Source organism: Tasmannia lanceolata, unplaced genomic scaffold (assembly GCF_043159265.1).
Source record: "Tasmannia lanceolata isolate RefF3 unplaced genomic scaffold, GAP_Taslan_0.1 ptg000015l, whole genome shotgun sequence".
NCBI lineage: Eukaryota > Viridiplantae > Streptophyta > Magnoliopsida > Canellales > Winteraceae > Tasmannia > Tasmannia lanceolata.
Genome location: NW_027518692.1, coordinates 37,665,254 through 37,679,634, shown reverse-complemented (window position 1 = coordinate 37,679,634; position 14,381 = coordinate 37,665,254). Strand labels below are relative to the sequence as shown.

The following is a 14,381-nucleotide window of genomic DNA, read 5'->3' as shown; positions in this document are numbered from 1 at the left end:
TTTTGCCTAAAATATTGGTTTCGGTTACCCCCGAAATTACTCCCGAAACTGAAATTTAAAACCTTGTATGTGCATAGGGTTAATGGAAAACAAGGAAGGAGCTTAAGACAGTTTCAAAGGCCTTTGTTTTTAGTTTTTTTTTCCAGAATATTTCTATACAATGCGTCTAAGACCTCTAGGTTAAGAGACCCAAATATTTTGATGCAATTGGGGCCTTCTACAAGGACCCACGATTCACAATAGGGCAAACTGCTCTTTATGTAATGTGTAGGCGCATAATATGAGTCTTGCAGTTGCTAAATGTATGAGTCTGTACACAAGACCTTTTCATGGCCAAGACCGCACATGATGAAAGCATTGCAAATTAGCTGCGTTTGTAGTTTGTCTTTCTCCTAATACTGATTGTTGCCAAGAAGGTCATTCTCACATTATCACCAGAAAAGCATGTATCTCTACCCCACTAGCTTCGAGCATGGGAATGAAAGAAGGGATTTCACCTCTTAATCAAGTAGAGTGGAATCAGTTAAATTACCTAATTAATGTGATATCGAGAAACAGAGATTCATCTATTTTCTTCGAGTGAAATGTCAAAATGGTTGTTTTGAATCACTTGCTGTAAATACTAGCCTAGTTCATCACCTTGCTCTAATACTTTATTTTGCAACTATAGTAGACATAACAAGCTATAGTGGTTTAACCAAAGTTTCTTATTATGAATCTATTTGGATGAATTTATCATCTTCGCAACAAGTGTTCATGTTCCACGCCCACCTTTTTTTTTTTTTTTGAAAGTTGACAAAATATGTTCCACGCTCATCTTTAAGTCAGGTATTATAGGTAATTAGCTGTTGTTTTATGATTGTTTATCTAGGTGTAGCATCTCTCATGTGCTTATCATCCTTTTCTAACAAGTTGTTTATGTCCATCCTCCAACCTACGCGCCTATATAATGTGAATGCCACACATATAGTGTAATGTAAATTTAATTTCTACACACGCACGCTCACGTGGTGCCTCTCTCTCTCTCTCTCTCTCTCTCTCTCTCTCTCTCTCTCTCTCTCTCTCTCTCTCACACACACACACACACAGTCATGTTGTGCATGGGAAAGATGCTTTTGCTGTATATTAATGTTGCTCTGCAAACTGTAACCATGATTGCCTGCTTTAGTCTTGTATTTTTTCCAATAGTAAGTTTCATTGAGAAGAATGGTCTCATCTAATTCTAGTTCTTTCCTTCTTGGTAAGCAGCAATGTTTTGGCGTTTGATTTAAGAGAGAATATATATTAAGGGTGAACGAAAAACTATTTACAAAGTAGGAATCCAAAGTGCAAAATGTTCTACAAGTTTTGATGCATCTCCAAATGATATGTGCTGCCTTTTGCCACCATTACTGGCTCGTGGTTCAGTTTCCAAACTAACATTTTTGGGAGAATGCATGCGTTCTATAAACGGGAGATAATTCAGTCCATTTTTTCAGAGCATATCCTTCTCTCTCTTCCTATGGTTTGAGTCATGGATATGAGTGGTTCACTTGCTCTTGCGTGCAGCTCTTGAGTTGATAACAAATATTTTTTCACTATGATGTCTTAGGGACTTTTTTCCTTTCAGTGTTTTCTCAGTTTTGGACATCAGTGTGGTGCAGCCCTCGATAGGTGTGTTTGGCAGATAACACCTTGAGAAAAAACCATATAGGCTGCATTTGGATTGCCAGAATCAGAAAATGGAATCGGCATCCAATTTGGATTCCTATTTTGATTCGGAAGAAACAATTAAGCTAAAAATTTTAATTGAAAAACTCAATAAAAATTTCATTCCAACCTGGGCAGAATCAGAAAACCACATCGTGGGATGGGAACAGAAATGTTGGAATTGGAATAAGATGCCAATTCTAGTACCTGATTCTAACAATCAAACGCCCCATAGTGATTTCGACGTTACCTAAAACTGACATAGTCAGCATCAATCAATACCACATATCCTGACGGTCTCGAAAATGATCCAAATGCAAGCAAGTCCTTCTCAATCATAAAGTCGAGTGCCTGAGTTCCCTTAATAATTTATAATCTCATGATCAAATTCACACAATCCTTCTCAATCTTAAAGTCGAGTGCCTGAGTTCCCTTAATAATTTATAATCTCATGATCAAATTCACACAAGAGAAAAGAACGTTTACTCACGACTTTTTTAAAAGTACTCCAACTCAAGACCCACTTAACTTGGTATATGACCCAATCGACAATGCCATAGGTCCCCATGGACTTCACTGATGGGAGTAAGAAGACTTATGATTAGTAACGTGACTCTTGACCTCTTGGGAACCACTGAGCTCATTGTAAACTTCCCCGAGTTGATTCCATTTTACTTTGGTCACATTCTTGCCATAATCTGTGTTTTGCCCTACAAGGCAATCAAAACTCAAACTCCTTTGACTCTCCCGAATTATGATTGGGCACATCAGCTGAGCACTCAATTGCGTTGTGCCGAGTCGAGTAAGGCCTTCTTCGTATGAGATTATGCCAAATGACTGTGTCCAAAACCAATTCTTGGACTCAAAATTTGAGTCCAATAATTGGTCTTGGACTCACAATTGGTTGGCATAATCTTAAATGAGTGTGGTCTAAGATTTGTGTTGGCTGCATTTCGACAAACTACTCTAACCAATCTCTAAAGACTCCTCTCTAACCTATCTCCAAAGATAGGTTTCCAAAACATTAATGTTTCATAAAAGGATGTGTTAAAACTATTTTCAAAATCCATAACGAATGTGAGTTGTAACTGCCAATAAAAAAACATGGCATTTCCTTAATCATCATTCCCACTCTGTTTTATCTGGAAAGCATGAAAGTTATCCTTGAATATGAAGTTGGGATTTTTTCTTGTATTAATAATCATGGTTCCTTTGCCAAATTTTAACCAATGCACACATTCATGTGCAACCCCACCAGAAGTAAAAGTACTTATCTTGCTTGCAGACATCTATGTGAAGGTTTCAATTTATTGAGTCCTCATGGCCAACAAAATTATACTTATGTATGAGCATTTGGGCATCCAAAAGAACATATTTTTCATTAATCATCCAAAAAAACTTGAGGCATTTGGGATCGATAAGGGCGAAGAGAATGAAAATTTAGAAATGGGATAATCCCGGAATTGGAGGTATGCATAGAGGGAGCCCTACAAAGATAGGTATGCTTTATACCCATTTAAGAAGGAAAAGAGTAAGTGAAAAGGAGATGTGGATATAGAACATCCATTGCCTACTTAAAACATCCCAAAATATCATTTATATAGTGTTATCTACTCAGCTGATCAGATAGAAACACATAATAATGAGAATGCATGAAAAAGGAATGGAAAGAATTGAGTCCAATCAACTTATCACTCCCACACTACTATGCATCCATTGGTAGAAATCAAGTCGGCGATTACCTAAAAACCCATTTGGAGTTTCCATTGCTCTACTTGCTCTTCTCTACCTTTAGATTAAACAAAAACAAAGGGTTACAAATAAACAAAACAATGCACCAAATTCCTAGTTAATAATCAAAGAAGAAGATAACAATTGATTACCTCATTATTTTCTTTTTTGGAGCTGAAAAAGGAGATGACAACAATCAACCACAAAGGCTATAAAAAAGAAATAAAATTGATGTATAAAGATATAAAATTGATAGAAGAACACTAAGAGAAGAAAATGAAGAGAGGATAATTACATTTCTTTTAGTGAGCAGAGATTTTAAATGGTGTAAGCCAACATTTTTCAAAAAGTATTGTATGGCTTACACCGTAAAATGATCCAAATCGTCCATTTGATGGGCCACGGTGTAAATAGCTTGAGCCCAAAAAATCATTTCGATGGGATGAACCCTACCCTCTGGTTTATAGAGGTTTCCATAGGAGAGCGACAGGATCATCCCATGGAATTGATTTTTTGGGCAAAACCTATTTATGTTGTGGCCCATCAAATGGACGGTGCGTATCATCCTTCAAATGGACGGTTCTTCATTCTCATAGTACATTTCATGTTGACTCTATTCCAAGTCAAATGAACCCTAAATGTACAAAATAATATATTGATTTCAATAGCGGTTTAAAAATATCTGCACCACCAGATGTGTAATGAAACCTCATAATCAGAATACTTGCAATAGCTGAAATACAAGTAAAAAATGTAGAGAGGGCTAACTCTATCACTTCCTATTTTAAAGCCTAATTTAAGAAAGTTTTTTTTTTTTTTCGTTAAAAGTAGGGCTGCAACTCGAGTAGGGTTTTACCCGACCTGCATCGACCCGACCCGAGTTACTTAAGTTATAGTATGTATTTTTTTTTCTAAAACTTTGTTACTTTGAAAGTGAAAACTTAAAAGTAAAACTCATGCACACACACAAATCACATGGACTCTTTCTAGCTTCTGTTTGTTCCCCTCCCTTTAGCTCTAGGGTTTCAAGTTTCAACTAAATAGTTAATGCACTAAATAGTTTGTTGTTTATCTCATATGAGTATAATCATTTTCATTTGGTAATGCATCAATTTATTCTCTTTGGACTAGTTATTAGTTAATGCACTAAAAGTTTGCCATGCTCAAGTTTTTTCTACTTCTACGAGTTGAGTTGCCTTGCCAAACAAGAGTTTTCCTTAAAAAAATGCGTCAAAGTAAAAAAACCCGACCCGACCCGACCCAGGATTTATCATGCGTAGGGCCGGGTTTGGGAATCGTGGGTTTTCCAGAAAAAACCCAACCCGCGGGTTGGGTTGGGTTCTTCAAAACCCGACCCGAGTTGCAGCCCTAGTTAAAAGGCTAGATTTTCATACCATGTGGGCTCGTGAAGAGAGAGTTTTGCAATCCCAGAATCCCGAAATCTTAGGCAAGAAATTTAGAAAATTTACTTCTTTTCTAGAGAGATAAAATAGGAAAATTTTAGGTTCTATGCGTTTTTTATTGAGGTCCCACATAGATAAAACGCCCGATGGGAGGATTGTCCACGTGGGCGTGAACACTGAAACCCCCATCCTACTATACTATAATAGATAGATGGATTACGTATGCCTGGCTAAATTGGATCTCCTTGGAGTTTGGCGTGAATCATGCTTCATCTAGCTGAATGATGGGTTGATTCTTGTATTCCACCAAAAGCCGTGCTTCGTTGAACAACCTTTGTTCTTCCTCTCATCTCATCTCATCTCATCTCATCTCATCAAGGTAGGTGTAAGCACTTAAAGGTGTGGGACATTTTGAGGAGGAAGCCAAGATACCTTCTTACACCAAATGCTCACTGTAGTTAGAGAATGGGATGCAATCCTTTTCTGGTCGATTGAATATTCGAATCTCATGTCTACAAGCCACTTCTTATACCTACCAAAAAACACAAAAGAAAGGTACCTTCCATCTCCACGTGAAGCCACGGACAGCCTCAATTCTTGGATATGAATGCATGATAACGATATTTTGAATTATTTCGCCCTGCTCTTACCAAATTCATGAAAATTTATTACTTTAAGGCCCTGTGCGGATTGCAAGATTTTTATGGAAAAGTTTGGAAAATTAAAAAAAAGTAGCTTGAGCCACAATAGTTAAATGTTTTATTTAGAGGGACCAGCAATTTATAATCATAAGTACATCATTTCACTTGCAATCATGGAGATGTAAATTATTCTTGAGATTTTTTTTTCCACGAGAAATATTTTCTTGCAATCCAAACCAGGCCTAAAATTAGGTGTTTTAGCAAGAGAGATAAAGGGTGGGTCCGCTGATATCTGCGTTGGAAATAGCTTATAATTTTATGAGTAGCAAGGGAGCCCTTGCATAAAGAGCCGCAAAAGGCTCTTCATTGGATCCACATCATTTTCAGTTACATTTTAAAATCGGTTGAAAAAGTAAAATTAGTTACATTTGATGACGTGGTTCCAATCAATAGCCCTTCTTTGGCTCTTTATGCAAGGGCTCCCTTGTATCTATCATTCCTCAGAGTTTAAAGAGCAATATCCATTATTTTATTTCTAAAATACACTGTGATGAATTGAGATATTTTGACGCTTAATGCTTACATCATTTCTCTTATAATCATTGAGACGTAAAATTTCCAGTAAGAATTCTTTTCCCGTGAGAAATAGTTTTCTTGAAATCCAAACCGGGCTTAAAATTAGGCAAGAGAGGTAAAGGGTGGGTCCCATCATTTATGGGCGGGTTCACTGATATCCATGAATTGGGAAATATCAACAAAGAAATTGATATTTATAAGATATCTATTAGCTATAAAGAAATTTATATTTATTAAGTATTTAATTGCTAATTTTTCTATATTTTATAAAAAAATGAAAAAAAATGACACCTTTAGTCCTTGTTTGGATTACAAGGTTTTCTGGAAAAGCTTGAAAACATAAAACATTTTTTAGAGTTTCCTATTTTTCTATCATTTGATTTCACTTGAAAAAAAATTACATGAATAACCAAAATTCAAGTTTTTTTTGAAGAAAGCAACAGAATATATATTTATATATATGAATAAGCAGAACCGAGATGATCCTGTCGGAACAATGAGCAAATAAAATAGCAAGACAATGACTCAAGGGGGGAGATAGTCAAAACACTCCAATTCGGCCCGGGAAACACCACTCTTAGCCAGAGAGTCGGCTGCCACATTGGCCGATCTCCGGACATGCTGAAAGACCATGGAGTAGCCCTTTCCTCTATCCTCTATCTCCTCAAAGAAATGCACAAATCTCCAAGGGGGAGAAGCGTCTCCCGAAAGCCAGCGAATAACATTTACGGAATCGCCTTCGACTATCAGACTGTCACACTCCAAGCGAGGCATGGAAAGAATCCCACTGTGAACGGCTCGAACCTCCGCCTCAGAGGCTCGAACCAAAATTCAAGTTTTATTTATGAGAAATTATATGATGTCCGACCGTGAGAATGTAAAGGGCGGGTGGAGAAAAAACCTGCAGAAAAAGGGCTTTCTCTTGAATTAAAAATCAAGGGAGAGATGGTTTTCTCTCTCCGCCCTCTGTAGTCTCACGGTCGGGCATCATATAAGTTCTCTTTATTTATAACGATTTTCAACTATTAATGATATCCCCCAAAATATTACCATATCATTTCCCGCTAAGGAAATTGCGCCATATATTTTTTTCATAAAAGACCCTTTTACCCTTCGCAGGCCCCTTTTCATTCACAAAAAAACCAAAAAATCGTTCAACTTCGAATACGGACGAACTACAAAGAGAAAAAAAACAGCTTATTTCACTCACACCACTTTTCTAGAAATTCTAGGGTTTCCAAAACAGTGCTTCTCTGTGAGAATTCGAAGCAATGTGATTTCTAGGGTTTCCAAAAGAATGCTTCTCTGTGAGAATTCGAAGCAATGTGAAGAAGCTGGATGAGACAAATCGTACTACTTCTGGTCTGTTAGGGTTTTTCGAGTGAATTTAGGGTTTTGGAGATGGATCCCCTTTCTCTGATCTACGAGAATTTCTAGGGTTTCCAAAACAATGCTGCTTTGTGAGAATTCGAAGCAATGTGAAGAAGCTGGATGAGTGAAATCGGACTACTTCTTGTCTGGTAGGGTTTTTTCTAGTCAATTTAGGGTTTTGGAGATGGATCCCCTTCTCTGATCCACGAGAATTTCTAGGGTTTCCAAAACAATGCTTCTCTGTGAGAATTCAAAGCAATGTGAAGAAGCTGGATGAGACAAATCGGACTAATTCTGGTCTTGTAGGGTTTTTTCTAGTCAGTTTAGGGTTTTGGAGATGAATCACCCTTCTGTGATCCACAAGGGTTTATTCCATTCAGCGTCGTCTTCATACAACTTGCCGGATATTTGGAAGTTCCCACTCGATTCCGGAGGCAATTCTGGCATTATTGGGATTCAGACTGAGCCGAGGAAAGGGAATTTAGGGCAGAATTTAGGGTTTATGGAGGCGAGAACGGAGGGAAATCACTGGGATGTGTCGGTTGGGGAATCGACAGTTACTGAGCAGAGCAAGAGTCATGGCGGGCGGAAGCGGAAAGAAGCCGCATCCGAGGATGAGTCTTCAAAGCTTGTTTCTACGAGTAGTGGCAATGGCATGGTTTGTATTCGCGCGATTACTCTGTTCTTGTCTGTAATTCAGTTTTTTGGAACTTCCCACTTAAGGGTATTACTAAGAAGTGTGACATTACTGAAAGAGTTTAGATAGGTAGAACTGAATTACGGATTTAGGGGTAAAGGTAAAAAAATGAATTATTGATCTGAATAATTTTAGAATTTTAAATGCTTTTGAGATTAGGATGTGTTTAAAGCTCTGGTAACTCGGGTGTTACAATGCGTGTTTTTTCTATAGTACTCAGAAGCTGGATTTGTTGAGAATTGGGATGTAGGAGAATGGTTTTTTTTTGGAACTTTCCCTGCCCACTAAGGGTATTACTAAGAAGTGTGACATTACTGAAAGAATTTAGATAGGTATAACTGAATTACTAATCTAGGGGTAAAGAAAAACAACTGAATTACTGATCTGAATTCTTTTTCAGAATTAATTTCAAATGCTTTTGAGGTTAGGATGTGTTTTAATCTGTTACGATGCATTTTTTTAATGCTCGGAAGCTGGATTTGTTGGGAATTGGGATGTCGGAATAGTTGGTTTTGTGATATTCTTATGGGTGTTGGTAACTTGGGATCTAGACTTGGATACTAGATGGTTTTATGTTCTTACTGTTGTGCTTTTGGTTTCTGTTCTATGCAGGCCAATTGTAATGCGAAACGTCTAAAAGTCGTACGATCTAGGGATGAAAATGGGGATTCAAAAGTCGAAGTTGAAGCTAGTTCGGGCACTGGTGACCAGCCTGCTGAACAGAGCGCACAACCCTCTGAGACACCAAGACAAGACTACATCCATGTGAGGGCAAGAAGGGGTCAAGCTACAGACAGTCACAGCCTAGCGGAGAGGGTAACATCTTTTCTGCTTTATTTCATTTTTAAGTTATTGATTAAGATCGTGCCTTGTCGACTTGTCCTAAATACCCAGCAATGATTTCTAGAAATGATTGGGATTACTGATTTTTAGTTTTTGAAATGCATCAAAGAAGAGGATTTAGATCCAAAAGGGTTATAGTGATTCCATTTTGCCACTCGTCACTTGAAACTTTTCAGCACATAAATGGTAAACTAAAAGAAAAAACTATAATCCACACGTCTGAACATTTGTTGTTGACTGGAATTCATATATTTGACAGGCTAGGAGAGAAAAAATAAGTGAGCGTATGAAGATTCTCCAAGATCTGGTCCCCGGATGCAATAAGGTTCAGTACAATTGCTGCCATGTTTTTTTATTGTATGTTAGTTTTTTTTTTTTACCAGACTCTGTGACTGTGATGGACATGCCTTAACTGTGCAAAAAGAAAAAGAGGAAAGAAAGAAAAAAAAGAAAAGAAAACTCAAGAAAACTGAGGGAAAAATTGCAAACCCCTCCAAGCATACCTCAGTGGTTGCCTCCAAGCAAACCTCATTGGATGCCTCCAAGCAATATGGATGCTAGCTTTTTCTGAAGAATGTTCTCACAAGGGTTCCTGTGATCAGGTTATTGGCAAATCATTGGTTCTAGATGAAATAATTAATTACGTCCAATCACTACAACATCAGGTTGAGGTATGGCATCATCAAATGTTTTACGAGTTGTTGTGCAGTAATTATTTTCAGTGTTGAATCTGAGCCATAATTTCTGGGGTTTGTAGTTTTTGTCAATGAAGCTTGAAGCAGTTAATTCAAGAATGAACTCCAGCATTCAAGGCTTTCCAGATAAAGATGTAAGTTGAATAACACTGAGGTGAATTAAATTACCTAGTTCAATGTTTCAGAAAATGAGGAAGCGTCTAATTTATGTTGAACGATGTATTTGTTTTTTCTTGTTGATCTAGTGAAGAGAAGTTTTATTCAGAAACGAAGTGAGAACAAAAATGAATCCAATAGATCAAACAAACACCAAATTAAGATTCAAGCAATTAATGCCAAAGTTTCAAATATTTAGATCTAGCTCCATAGTTTTACCAGCTGATCAACCAATATGTTACCTTCTAGATATGTAAGTCCATTAAAGTCTTACGTTAACATGTTCTCCGGGATTGAGACTTCTTTTGCCCTATTTAGTCCCAAGAAATTTTCCCTTAACATCATCCCCTAGTAAGCTATTTGGAAGTAGATGCCCTATCAAGAATGATGCCTTTAATCATACCTTAACTCTAAACAAATGACAGTGATTTTTTAGTTTTTTATTTTTTATTTTTTTGCATTTTGCTTATGCCAAAATGTTCCATAAGGTAGAAGGGAGAAGTATAAGCAATAGACATTCAAGTCTCCTGTGTTCAATTGGATGGCACCCTTACCACCAAAACAAGTGAATCATCACAATTTACACCAATACAGATCTTAGGTAACCCTGTCATGAAAAGCCATACTTGTCTCGCCTAGGGATACAAAATAAAGAGATGGTCTAAGTTTTTTTTTTGTCTCATCACAAATGACATCAATACAAGATGGAGTGTATTTGTGTTTCATCAATTGATCACCACTAAGATCTTTTCATTAGAGCTGGTCATGTATAAGCCTAGGCTGTTATTGTGGGGGTTGGGCTTCCCATGCTTGGTAGTTACTAGAGGTAGATAAATATAAAAGAAAGATCTTCCAGTAAATAAAATCACTGGATTCCATTCCTTTAATTAGCTGTTATGGGCTGTTACAATTCAAAGAAGCTATCAAAAAAGTGTTTACTGAAGTGAGGGGTGCCATTATTAAAACAAGGGATTGCAGTTTTCATTTCCCACGTATAACAAGTTCTTTTGATGTTTTAGTTTGGTGTGCAGACATTTGATACCTCTGGTATGGCATTTGGCTTGCAATCAACGAGGGAATATGGTCAGGGGTCACCACAGGAATGGCTGCATATGCAGGTTGGTAGTGGCTTTGAAAGAGCGACATAATTCTGGAAATCCTCACTAATTAGCAATAAGGGCATCAACCAGAATGCATCTTCAGTCAATGGTTCTGGAAAGATACTTTTCCGTTATCTTGATTCAGAGAAGATGTGTTCTTAATATTGTTTTCTTCATCCAGTGTGGACCCATATTTCTGTTAATATAGTCAGGCTCAGATTAAACATTTGAACAGTCTTCATTTCCATTGATGTTAGAGAATCATTTTTTTATCTTTATATGTCATATAACAGGATTTCATGTTCATCACTGTACTAGTAAACCTGAACAGAGGGTCCTGTTAAGAGTGTTGTTCTTGTACTCTATATATGACTTAACTAGTGAGTTTCGAAACTCCTGTTCTCTGATCATCTTGTGGAAATCTTTTTTTTTTCTTAAACTAGGTTTATATTAAGAAGCTCAAGCCAAAAATAACTTCAAGTCAGTAAACTACTATAGGATGGCCATTATTTATGCAATTCTGGATGGCCATTCTTACTGTTATGGCTTGAACAAGGAGCAGCCTTGTTTATTTTGATGAAAGATGTATATGATGTGATGTGTAATTTCCATACGTGTTTATTTATTTGATGACATAGGGTATCCCCACCCCATTTTAGGGCGGGAATAATCCCTATGGATGTGCGCAATCACCCGTAAACCATGTGTTTATTTTTAATCTGCAAATGTTAAAGTAATAATACATGGTAATGCGAGTAAGAAAAGAACGAGCTTTTCCATTTCAATGGTGTCATCTCCTGGTAATTTTACTTGTGGTCCTTCGTTACAAAGGTCTTTTTCATTGGTTTCAGTGATTTAAAATCCCCCATTTCCCTTTTATATAGAGAAGTTGCAGTCTGTCAAGTTGAACGTGTTGGGGGATCACTTGATCAGCCTTAATAATCTGGAATTTTCTTCTTCAAGAACCTGTGAGTACTTTAACTACAAAACACCAAGTAGCTTAAATACAAATTAATATTTCTCTATTTAGTGGAAGAACAAGGAAACATTTAGCATGTGACGTTACTATTTCTCATAGGCTAAAGTAGATAAAAAAAAATAAAAAATGGTTGCTTAATTATTTCAAATACAATGTGTGCCATTAATAAAATTATTTTGCATACAATGTACAGTTTGAGAATATATGATATGAAAACTGAACAGTTATTTATATGGGTATAGGGAAGGCATGTTATGTGCGGCCGTGATGCATATTCATGAGTCTATGCTGGCTAAATGCTGAAGCATGTTCATCAAGTATTTTATGTGTATTCGTGATACCAATGTACATGTTGGAAAATATCCATATCTTAAGATTGTTGGACTAAATTGATGGATCAGATTTCTACATATCTTATAAACAAATAATGAAGAAATAATATATGGCTTTGTCGAATCCAAAACAGAAAGTTGAAGTCAAAACAAGTTATCTGAACCCAAAACATGTTACTCAACCTCAAAATAGTGTAACTTGAACCCAAAAATCCTTGTACTGTAAATCAAACCATAATTGAAATAAAATATGGAAAAACAGATTGCACTTATCTCTTTTGATGAAACCGTTTGGAAAAATCAGATTTAAAGAGAGAAGGCTGAGTTGTGCCACTGGTCACTCTCCTTAAGAATCGTATCCGCCCCCTACCGGTGCAACCGGGATCCGCGAATCGACGCTTCAAGATAAAACATAAAAACAGCCAAATATGGCTCCAGTCCACGTGCACTCGCTGACTGGTCCACCCAGAATCACCTTAGAACTGTGCTCAGACACAGAAGGAAGGAGATGAAGCAAAACCAGAAAACATAACATTTTTTCTATATAAATCTCTTTCTTTTTCTGTTGGCAAAAGCCACCCCCAAATGTCTGTCTAAAGATCTTAAGCCTACACCATTGTGTTTTTGCAAAGATGTTTCTTCCCCTTTTTATAGACTTCAAAGTGTCTGTTGGAAAGAGCCATCATTTATGAGTATGACGGTTGGAAAAAGCCACCATTAAAAGCCTTGAACGTTTCTCTTCCAACATTCACATTTGTGACCGTTGGAGATGAAACAGTTTTTCAACTTTAATGGGTGTTATTATCACAACCGTTTGGGGTGTTAATAATAACGTTTAGCAATTAATGGGGGTGTCCTTAACAAAAACGTGAGGTAAAATATAAACCATTTGGGCACTAAAAAGATCTCTTTATTTAAACCCAATATAGCACTCAAAGGTCACTAGCTTTTGAAATAAAAGGGAAACCAAATTTTGAATCTTTCCCTCTGAATTTTAAAGACAAGGCAAGAAGCACTTTTGACTTTTCAAATCCTTTAAAATTTCCAACACGTGTGCAATCCCAAACTCTTGTAGCCTAGGTAATTAATTGTGTTTATCTCGCTATGAATCTAACATTATTCAGGTACTTAGGTATGGCCCAGACTCTGACCTATAAAAGCAGTTAGGCTTCCGATCAACATTATTGTACTTGTTTAACATTTTTATTCCTCTTTATTAGCTTTTTCATGCATAACAGGATTCATATATTTTATTCCTTCATAAGTTTTTCATGCAAAGCAGGGGTAAGGCTGCGTAAATCTAGCCCTTCCCAGACCCCCGTACGGAGCCGCCCTTTTATAAGTTTTGACCGTTGCATGTTTTGAGTGTTGCCTATGATGTTTTTTTTTATTTCTTGATGCAATTTAAATCAGAAACCCTCATTTATGTCATGTATGTACTTCATTCATTAATTATAGGGCGATGATATTGTCACCCCTCCTAAATTACGCATTCGCTCCCCTTTTGGCTTGATTTGACGTCAAAAAGCATTAATAAGGGGGGCGAATGCGTACGCAGGGGGGGTGACAATATCATCGCCCTAATTATATTTCCATTATTAATTTTCAGTTTCAATTTCTAAGAATTGCATAGTATTTATTAACTTGGATTTCTGGATCTCTTCAAACTGATTGATATTTTACTTTCTAGCAGGCATCCATGTCCTTTCTCTTTCGTCATGCGATTTTTTTATTTTATTTTTCCTACATGGTGTCAGTCCATGCAGTGGCTAAAACATGAGTCTCATCTTCTTTCTTCTAAGAATAAAATTCATGGTGGCACTCTTTTTCCTCTTTATCTTGTTCTTTGTTTGCAATAATACCCTGTGTCTTTTTCAACATGGATTCTTTCTTAAAAAATTTGCATAATAACAAACTTTAGCCAGGACTTGCTTTCATGGAACAGTCCCCAAAACCTTACAAATTTTTTGTTGACACTCGAAGGAACTTTTTTCCTCCAAGTTTTAATGAATGGAAGTTGTTAAGGGTATTCCAAAACTTTTTCCAATTGCAGGGCAAGTTATCATTCTTTGAATCTTTGGCTTTTGCCTCACAACCCCTTCATGGTGATAGATAATAGATGTAGGACACTTCATCCACAGGCCTAGCATATCTGGTACAAATCGGAT

At 36.9% G+C, this 14,381-nt stretch overlaps 1 protein-coding gene across 2 annotated transcripts; it reads left to right on the top strand.

Annotated features, from left to right (window-relative positions):
• Nucleotides 1-7,186: 7,186 nt before the first annotated feature.
• LOC143847076 (transcription factor BHLH094-like) lies at nucleotides 7,187-11,312 on the top strand. 2 transcript variants are annotated; one of them, XM_077355749.1, is made up of 6 exons: nucleotides 7,187-8,069; nucleotides 8,721-8,924; nucleotides 9,211-9,276; nucleotides 9,554-9,622; nucleotides 9,709-9,780; nucleotides 10,834-11,312. In XM_077355749.1, exons 1-6 carry the CDS (start codon nucleotides 7,749-7,751, stop codon nucleotides 10,948-10,950), a joined length of 849 nt encoding a protein of 282 aa, XP_077211864.1. In that variant the 5' UTR covers nucleotides 7,187-7,748; the 3' UTR covers nucleotides 10,951-11,312. The 2 variants fall into 2 exon arrangements, with proteins under 2 accessions (XP_077211864.1, XP_077211863.1); XM_077355748.1 differs by having other exon boundaries at nucleotides 7,189-8,069; nucleotides 10,822-11,312.
• The last annotated feature ends 3,069 nt before the right edge of the window (nucleotides 11,313-14,381 follow it).